The 10,223-nt window shown below is 42.0% G+C and overlaps 1 protein-coding gene across 1 annotated transcript in view; it reads right to left on the bottom strand.

The window, feature by feature from the left end:
* Nucleotides 1-689: 689 nt before the first annotated feature.
* sgcd (sarcoglycan, delta (dystrophin-associated glycoprotein)) overlaps nucleotides 690-10,223 on the bottom strand; it is a 107,842-nt gene continuing 98,308 nt past the window's right edge. Inside the window, exons 7-8 of the mRNA XM_076102427.1 lie at nucleotides 6,640-6,763; nucleotides 690-2,002 (exon numbers count right to left, since the gene is read on the bottom strand). Of these exons, the coding sequence (XP_075958542.1) occupies nucleotides 1,817-2,002; nucleotides 6,640-6,763 (310 nt within the window). The 3' untranslated portion in view covers nucleotides 690-1,816. The remainder of the gene's footprint in view (nucleotides 2,003-6,639; nucleotides 6,764-10,223) is intronic.

Below are 10,223 nucleotides of genomic sequence, written 5' to 3'. Positions count from 1 at the left end.
AATGTCAGAATCCAAGTTAGCAAAATAGTTGTTAACACTGACTACACTAATAATTCCCAATGAAGAACTGCTGATAGCACTGGAACGCTTAGAGGGGCTTGTCCCAGTTGGGTGAGTGTGATATGATGTGAACAGTCATAGTTTATCACAATACACTTTAAACAGATTGTAACAAAGACCAAATGGGCTGAATATTCTGTGGGCTAATTTACTGATAAACAACTTCACTGTAATGTTTTGTAATGATTTAGACCTCAACAAAGAAAGACTTCCTGTCTGCCTTCTGAACTGGAATCAACTTTGACCCAATTGTTTAAAAGTTCAATTGGAAATTCCCCACTGCTCTACGTTTAAGCATCATTTTTTTCCTTTTTTCCCACAAAATCCAAAGGGGGTTTATGTATTGTCACACTCACATAACTTAATGCTAATACACATATACAGCACATACACGTCTGGATTTGGTATGTGTTCAGACTGAAAGGGCAGTTCACAAGAGGTCTACCTTCAAAAACGTCCAGTGGATGTATTAAGAGAGCTGGAAACGGTGTCACCCCAGAGGCCACTGTACAGTCCATCAAGGTGTTATATTGGTAAAACTTTCACAGAGCCTAGAATAGTGATTTTAACACAAGTGACACAATCCCAAAGTAAAGTCTAAAGGCTGAGTGAGCCGGTGAACTGGAAACCTTTTTTTAGCTCGAGTGCCGGCCGAGCAAATGAATGGGTGGCATTTTGGTATCTAGTTCATATAATACATCCATGACACGTCTTCATGTTCATTACACCATCTTATATTCTGAATAGTTGTGATTAAGTGCTTATAGCCAACATTATGGGGCTTTAAAATGCCTAATGAACAACAGGAAAAGTATAAACCCTTCAGTTATCTCAGCTGGGGTGACCATCAGAGAAGAACAAAAAAAAGAGAAGACGAGGAAAATGGGGAGGGGGAGTGGGCGGGGCCTGTTGCAATGGGTGATCACCCTAGTGATTCTCATACTGATATGCGCTTGAGGGAGAAAGGGAACAGATCGGTGTCTCTTCTCGTAAATCTCTGGAGATTTTCTTCTCAGGTTCTACCAGGAGGCTCCTACGAGCAAAGAGTGTCAGTGTGTGTGTGTGTGTGTGTGTACTACATGTATACTGTGTGAATGCATGTCTGTAAGCTAGTGTGTGCATCTGCCGTATGTGTGTACGCTATTAATAAATAGCGGTGTCATGTATGACTGTTAGGGTCAGACCGATATATTTCCATTAATGTCCTTTTATCAAACAGCCAGTCAGTGTCCTATGTATATTCCAAATATGACCTCAGTTGTATAAAAAAGTTGCAAAGATTTTTTTTATTTTTTTTATTCATGTAATTCAGTTTAAAAGCCTAATAACTCCTGCAGTGCTGTGTGTATAAAGAGCTTAGAGAGATGTGTACGACACAGTGGAGAGTTTTAGTGTCCCATGATGCTCTAAATACTGTTTTTAAAGGTTTTCCACTCTGAAACGTAGAAAATTAAGGGAGAAAATATCTTTTAGCATTGAAATATTGGCACAAAAGACCAGCTGTCAGCAGCTTGAATCCAAAATTTTCGGTACTGGCCTGTTAAAACATATCGGTTTAGCCTAAACATCAGTCTGAGGGTGTAATTGTAATGTGTATACATTAGTGTGTCTGTATAGGTACAGATCAGGCAGTCTTTGTATCTAGTGTTTGCTGTTTATTGATCCTGGAGGCAGGCAATATGTGTACTTCAGTCTGTTTTTGCCCGTTTTTCTTTCAGGATATCTGTGTATTTATTTATATTTGTATGTATCAGTCCTAAAGGCAGACATTGTTGCTGATCTGGCAGGTGGATCCAATGCCGGCCTGGGACAGGAAAAGCCTCCCGTTGGGACAAACGCAAACCTCGTAGACAGTCTGCCTGTTCCCAGAGGACGAGGAGCTGGTGGAGGCTTTCCCCTCAGGCAGCCGCATCAGGCGAATCCTCCGAGCATCCAGAGAGATCTGGTGTAGAGGGAGAGAAGACTGGTGAAATTGGAAACAGGGGGGAAACACAATAAGCAGATGTCCTGTGGGACAAATAGGAAATAGGCAGTTCGAGGTTGTTTAAGAGATTCTCTGAAATTTTTGGGGGACATGCATGCTTGCTAGGTGAACACGAAGCAGATTTTAGTGGTATTAAATGGCATTCAAAGTCAATGAGAAACAAAAGCAAATTGTCTAAAGGTCCTGAGAATTGAAAATATCTTATACGTTTCTTTCTCATCTTGTCTAAGTTGCAGTCATTAAGATTTCAGTCCTGGGTGTTTTGTCAACACCCTATCAGATCTTTGTCTGTATGTCTTGGATAAACAACTGTTGGTTAGTTGGATTAAATGGCGGGGGAACTGCCGGACAGAACTGGTAAACCAAAAAGTGTAGGGAGGATGAACTGGGAATGTCTGACTGAGGCCCCTGTCTTCGAGGTTTTCAACTACCACCTCTAGAATTTTTCATGTAACCGTGGGGAGGGTTGGGACATGGAATCCGAGTGCAGCTACGTTCAAAACCTTCATTGTGATAGCGGCTGCTAGGAGTGTGGTCAGAAGGTTGCTGCAGCCTGTCATGGTGGCAAGGAGGCCGTCAAGCTAAAGAGGGGTCTCCAGAAACATTCTGTTTTTGATTTTCATGGACAAGGATCTCAAGGTGCAGCTGGGGGGAGGAGAGTGTCCGGTTAGAGGACCTCAGAATTGCATCTCTGCTCTTTGCAGATGATGTGGTTCTGTTGGCTCCATTAGACCATGACCTTCAGCAAGCACTATGAGTGAGAAGCAGTTGGGATGAGAGTCAATACCTCCAAGAGCTCCGTATGGACCCAGTTCTGCAGTGAAACATACTTAGCTCTTCCTCAAGTCACCTTGTAGCAACCAAGATTCATCAACTTTAAAATCGTTTCTCCAGTAACACATCTTTAAGTAGAGTTATAACGGATTCAGAAAGTCTGAAAGGTTAAAGTTTGGACTTCTAAGTTGAATTATTGTGACTTTGGACATGTTACCCACTTGCTGTTTAAAAGACACGTCTAAGTTAAGTAGTTTCTTGTTGGCTGATGGTGAATTAAGGTGTTTGGACTGAGGCCAGCCAGACAGGACTGTTCTGTCGATGGCCACGATGTGTAACTTCTGGCAGAAAACCAGCTACATCTCAACACATCTTTAATCTCCCTAAAATCACCTCACCTCAATAAACATCTGCATCTGCATATCCTGCCTCTACCTGTTCAGATCACAACCCCACATAATGTACAGTATGTTTGACCTCCTTACAGTCAGGATTCATTCAGACTAGGTCAATCATTTGCTTTCTTTATAAGCTAAAAACTCGTCTTTTTCCCATTCATCTTTACCCCGGCTCACCTCCGCTGAATCATGTGTCATGTGAAGCAAATCTCTTCACCCGCTCTCCATAGCTTATAAGCTTTGTTTTTCATGTCATCTTCTATCTCACAGGATTGCACAAATCGTGTCTGTGGCTCTTAACATCTCAATATTTTTGTTTGCATAGAATGTTAAGTGGTCTTGATATTGAACTCAATAGCAGAATATATCCATTTTCTGTGACATCAGATTTGATGTATTAGAGATGTATGAATCCATACTTACAGCGTAATTGCAACTCTTTAACACATTAATTGCACAGTGACAGAATAGCTGTGTGAGTGCAGTGAATGACGGCGGCTGTGTGTTGAATTTGAAGTACACAGTGTGAACTCTCAAGTGGCAGAGTAGTATCCGTGAGAAAAGTCACCCAGAATGCATCTGCTTGGCATCATCTCGATGGACAAATATCTCATGGATTGAGGCAACGGTAGCCTACAGGACAGGGAAGCGGGATTGTCACCAATAAAAATCATCAGTTTAAATCCCTGAAGCAGGAGACAAGATGTGGGTAAAGGGTAAAAGTAGTTTCATGGAAGGAAACTCAAACACTAGAAATCAGCTGTGCATTGTCAGCTATGTCCTGAGCAAATTACACATAACTTGTTGAAATATTTTGTTGACAAAGACAAGGGTACACCTGAAAACCATGTCCTGCTAAAAACTGAGCATAACATAACTGTCTGCTGACTCCCGGGTCATTCCTCTTGTCTCCCGAGGAATAAAAAGAGAGCAAAATACCGGAAATATTCATTCTGCAACACCGCAACAAACACAGCTACTCATCCACTCATTTCATTCCCTTCAACCCCGCATTGATTGGAACAAACTGCCTTTCTCCCACTGCACAGACGCGAACCACTGCTGCATGAATCCCATCTATCTGCCCTCTCCTCCCGGCCTCCTGGGGCTCGTACAGAACTGGTATCTCACTGGCCGAGGAGAGGAGGAGCTCTCCAACCATGAAAAAAGGTAAAGGAGCCATTACCAGGCACCTCTGGGAGGCATCGCCATCAAATGACCTGGAACACTTTTAAAGCAGAGTCTCAGCTGACTACCTCAGACAGCTGCTGTTGAACAAATCTTTCACCACGAGGGGCAGACAGTGTGAGCCACTGGGTGTAACTGTGTGTGACTAGATGATTTCATGTATGTGTGAAGCTGAGAGCATGCTTGTTTTTAGTGAAGGACAAAAGTACATATGGATGAGGCAAGTAAAGGTTTTTTACAGATTTTCTCTCTTCGTTTTATTTTTCTAATTTCCCAGGACTCTCCTACTTTGCGCACGTTGATGATGCGCTTTGCCTCTGCATTGTACTCTGCACACAACCTCGGGGAAACAGAATCAATGAAGCGATCTCGATGTCTACACAATGTCTGTGTTGCAAAAGTAGAACGTTAGCAGAGCAGCAGCTGCAGTCCTCCATCATTGTCTACACAGAATGTGTTCAGTCACAGCGCTGAGTGTTGGTCACCCACATTCTTGCAGTGCCCAGAGTCCAACACACAATCACACACTGTGTGATCTTACTTTGTGATTGTGTATTGAAGTCCTTATGCAGCCTGTTGAGAGCTGTATTGATGGAAATAGAAAAGTACGTGTTCCGTCAGACGCTATGCACAACCGGACGCTATCTTTTTAGAATCCAAAATGCTACAATCAACTTTCATGAAATATAAACACACTGTAAAATGTTTAAAGTTCAAGGACAAAACAAACAATCCCAGACCAGAGGTTGCCTCCCTGGCTGAAATGCCTCCAGTGCCTTACAGAGTCCACACGACATTTTGGAGGGAGGAAAACAATTACCTTGCATCACAGCTGGGTGTTTTTAGGTGTGCCACAGTACATCACTGCTGTGCATGGTGTGGGAAAAACACGTTGTCACCTCTGGTTAGACTGGGTGAAGTTACCCTTTTAGAGAAGACGCATGTGTAATCGTTATGTGACTCTGAGTGGCTTCAGGTGTGTGCGTGTCTATTTCTGTATCTGCTTGTGTGGTTTGTCGGTGTCTAATGACCAAAGCCTTGGCAATAGCCGTGGCAGTGCCGTTGGGGTCCTGAGGAGAGAGAGAGAGAGAGAAAGGCTGTGTGTGTGTGTATGTGTGTGACAGAGGTTTGACCAATGGACATTTGCAAAACTAATGGAGTGTGAGAACGTGATTCTAATTATATGAATTGACCATCATAAGTTCAACAGCCTCACTTTCGACCACACACCCGTGAAAACTGCAGGGAGATGAGTTGTGGGCGTGGCTACTTTGGTTACTTTTAATCCAAGGGCACCTTGCAGAAACAGTCTCTCTCTCCTCGTCCATCTCATGTCAGAGCTTGTCTCAATGTATGGAAATGTTTTTGTGGGAAACTTTGAAACACTTTCTTCTCCCTAATCCTCCTTCGCTGATTTGAACAGATCTGACATGACATGACTGGTGCAACCTAAGGTGGGGAAATCCTTTTATCAGCACAGCCGGCTGTGATGAATGTGAGGACTGATGTGTGTAACGAATCAGGGGATGGTTGGAGGAATTTAGGAGCAGGGAGAAAAGGATGAAAGAAGCAGCATGAGGATGAGAAGTGCATTAGCTAAAAGGGGAAAAAATGATGGTAAATAGGCAAAGTTGAAGACAGAAAATAGGACAAAGGAAGTAAGAAGGGGACAAGACATGTCAGGAGGCTGGAAAAGAGTAAAAGATTGATGGAAAAGAGAAAGTAAGCATGTGAAAGACCCAAAGAATTGGTGATTGAAAGGAGGATGGGCAGCGAAAAGAATGAGAAAAACAATCAACTTCCGTTCTCTATTTTCCTGCTTTTCTGCGAGGCTCTTTCAGATTCTGGTGGACGGCCAGTATGTGGGAAGCTGCCACCAGCCAATAAACTAAATGCTGGTCCATTTTGGCTGAGGGAGCTAACTATTGTTTGGATCGCTGTTTGCTAAAAATAAGTTTGGACAGCAGAAATATTGAATTGAGACACAGCCCCATCAGCCAGTATGGCCGGAGGACAAGACAAGTTAAGAAATTGATTTCTCAACTTGTCAGTACACAGAGTGGAAGGTTTGGTCGTTGTGCCGAAAGCACGTTCGAAGTAAGGGGACTGCATTGAGCATATTTCCCGGACAAATCTAGGTGTTTTACCTTCACAGCTTCACAGTCATCAAACAAACAACTCAATGAAAGGTTATAAGGGTTATGAATAGTTCATTTGCGCTACTGATTGACTCACCTCTCCGTCTTTGGACTCCAGTCGCAGCTCGTTCCTGCAGATAGCCTGGATGTCTCCTGCCTCAGCCAGGATCTGGATGCCTTTAGGAGCCTCCATCACTAGGGAGCGAGTGGGAGACTCGAGTCTGGGAAGAGTCAGAGGAAGAACAGCGCTGTTACCGATAATGTTTCCTCCAAACGTAGGACAGCTAATTCTTAAAAACAAATGATAGAAAGTAAGACAACACAGACGATTACGCCATAAATGAACCCACAATTACTTTTCTTTGTTATGATCGTCAGTAGAAAATTGGAATTGTTCCATTTTGTTACATATGATTTGTGTCAAACAGCCTCATTTTTTTTTATCACCTTCACCAACAACAAAACAACACTTTGGGGATCATGGAGGGAAACAAAAATGGCCCCAGTCTCAACGTTTGAAACTTAAATTCGTCCTCACAAAGATACACATGCAAGAATACCCTTCAAGGACCACCACCATGAATGGAGTAGAAATTGAGTGGATCTGACTCTATGGCCCACCTGCATGCTGTGCCGGCTTAGACATTTCTCTACGAGGATTAAAAACCAGCCCACTCCTCTTCATATCTTGACAAAACCACTCAGAGCCGATCTTTACGGGAAGCAGCAAAGGTGTCAAAACGCTCCAGTAGATTCAGACCTGCAGAGGAGGTCTCTGTAGACTTCCTGTCTTCCTGTCACCACGGCAGTTGTGGTAAAAATACGTGATGTTTTCTCCACAGGGAAGGTTTTCATTGATATCACACACACACTGTATTATTCAGCTGGGGGATTGTGAGCTTTAGTTCTGAGTGAGGAGCTGCTTTTAAAGGTTCGGTTTATATGCACATTATACAGTATATGAGTCAATTATCTTCGCCAGTGTTCTGGGTCTAAGTAAGAATTTAGATGTATATGTGTCATGTGTTCATTTGGAGTATTCTGTTGATTGGTTGTCAACATGAAGACACAAGAGCTTCCTATGTAACAATATCATAAGAGTCATTCCTTTTTCAGCTTTGTTCTTGAGAAATGATGTGTATTTCTGTGATTTTGGCATGGTGGATGGCTGAAATACTACGACACCCACGAGCCTCATCTACCAAAGCTTTGGAGAAGAATCCAGTCAGAGGGGAGGGACTATCAAAACTCACTGGGCCCGGGAGGAAAGTGACTCAGCCAAGACGGCTCACGTATTTAATGTTGCAGCTACTGGGAATAAGTTCATGTGCAACGCCAAAGCAAAATTCAAACATGTTGTTGTGCTAACCTAACCAAAGTTTGGTAAAATGAAGTTTTATCAATATCATGAATGTTAATTACATTCTGTCCAATCTTTTACAAATGTAGATTAAAGGTAGATTAAGCAGCGGAGAAACAGACTAACAACGGTAAGCTTTTAAACATTTGATACGCTATTTCATCATTAAATTCCCTTCAGAGATTTTTTGAGGATAGAATTCAACTGCATAATTTAATAATGCATAAAATTGTGGTGAAATGATGGTGAAATGACGTAGTGCCAGTTAGCATCATAGATAGGCTAAGGCTAGCATTTAGCAAATGCCTGGAACGACTGGAAGGGTATAGCTAATTAGAGGCAGAGTAGGTCTTCCCGCAAGGGAAACTGGGTAGGCATTGGTAATCTCTCCCCAGTCAGGTGTGACTGGTATAGCAAATCTCAAAGTACTATGTTGTTGCTAATAAGAAACAGAAACCGCACAATGGTTGCTGCAGTCCTGTAAAATGTTGCTGAAAAAGACAGAAAACACAGGACTGCTGCTACATTTGAATGGGACTTTTTACATGTCTGTGCCCACGACCTCAGACTGTAAACATTTATTCACAAATATCCAAGAATAAATCTTTATTCTAGTACTTTACTTTGTGTTGTGCTATAAAACAGCACTTGTATTACACAAGATGATTAATGCAAAAATATGAACAACAATTTTGTTTTACAATACTAATCTCTCAACTTGCACATGGCAACAATAACAGGTCTCTTGAATGCTTAAAATGTAAAAATAGAAACAGACTTAGTATAACAAGTTGCATCAGCGAAAGTAACAGAGTCAGAAACAAAAACACAAGAGCAAGAGGAAGAACAGAACTATCTTATTTCTAATGTAATCCCCTGTAGTCGGCTGGTGTCATTCTCTGAATATGCTCCTGGCAGGTGAACAAAGTCACCTAAGCAGTGACCTGAATTCCCCAGAGGATGGAGAGAAGAGCTGCTGTAAAGTGGCTGGTTGCACTGTTACAATAGTAAATGTTGAAACAGGGCAGCAGCAAACTTTCAGCAAAGTAAAATAACACAACATGTCAAGAACCTCTGTTTGAGTTCAAACTCCGGTTATCCGGCAGGAAAAATGTCAGGGTGGAGGATGAACATTTTTCACCCCAAAAGTAGTATGACGCACTTCGGATGGGCACCAACTTGTGCATGCCACTGCATGGTGTGGTATTAGACAGGAGAGATAAAAGAGAGGAAAAGAGAGGAGATTTCATCATAATTATCAAGTCAAAATCTGTATCGTCTTGTTGGCTTATTGGCTCTTAGTGTTGGGCATTGTTACTGTTAAAAGTAACTCGTTAGGTTACAGCATTACCTATCGAGAAAACTAACTCGTCAAGAGTACTTTTGCATTTACAAAAATGTAAACTCTGCGATTCCTTGCACATGTTGGTTATATTATCCAGAGGGTGCGTAGCCTACTTTACATTTTTAAACATTGACTCTACTTTCCTTTTCCCTTTTATATTTTTCCCCAGTATTTTATCCAAAAGTATATTTGTAAAAAAGGCTGCGAAATTGTAGCATGAAAATTGTCTGTTTATTTCTTCACCATAAGACCAGCAGCGCCTAACCGTACAACTTGTCAACATAAACACTTTAGCTGTGACCAACAGCTGTTTGATGGGGTGTCCACCTGAAGCCTGAGAAAACAACCTGCCCACTACTGGGAATTTGAGTTTTAGATCGCAAATACCAATATAAAGGTATACTGCAACGTACAATGTGCTTAAGTAACACAAATCATTACAGTAGTTATTAACTATTGGCTGATCTGTGGTGCCTCTCCAAATATTTCCTTCCAAAGGCTCAGTTTATTGAGGTATTTCAGGAACAATATTCAGGTGCATCCATTTTCACACGGCTGCACGGCCTGAGTTACAGTATACCGAAGGGAAGAAATGGCGACCAAAAGCTGACATACGTGACAAAACCTCCACTGATTAGGAGGGTGAGCAAGTTTCCAAATGAAAACTTGAATCTCCTTTGCATTACCCTTTGCTCTCTGCACCACAGAGGGTTAAGCCTGAACACAGATTAATTACAGTGTGTGAAACATGGTGATTAATCAAACGCACATCATCTAACGCCTCATCATCGTTGTTCAGTTGAAAGACTGAATTCAAAACGAGCGCTCGATTAAATTGGATAAATTAGCAGTTTTCTGTCTTCTCTCCTCCAAACGCATCGGGCCAATCACTCACTCGGCCAGCTTGTTTTATTTTAGTTTCTCTGTCTGTGCCTCCGTCAACAGTGCTGACACAAACCATTAGTATTCATGCTAA

Source organism: Anarhichas minor, unplaced genomic scaffold (genome assembly GCF_050575085.1).
Source record: "Anarhichas minor isolate MPS153535 unplaced genomic scaffold, ASM5057508v1 ptg000027l, whole genome shotgun sequence".
In the NCBI taxonomy this organism is placed as follows: domain Eukaryota; kingdom Metazoa; phylum Chordata; class Actinopteri; order Perciformes; family Anarhichadidae; genus Anarhichas; species Anarhichas minor.
Note: the sequence above shows the minus strand (reverse complement) of the source record. Positions and strands in the feature narration are given on the sequence as shown.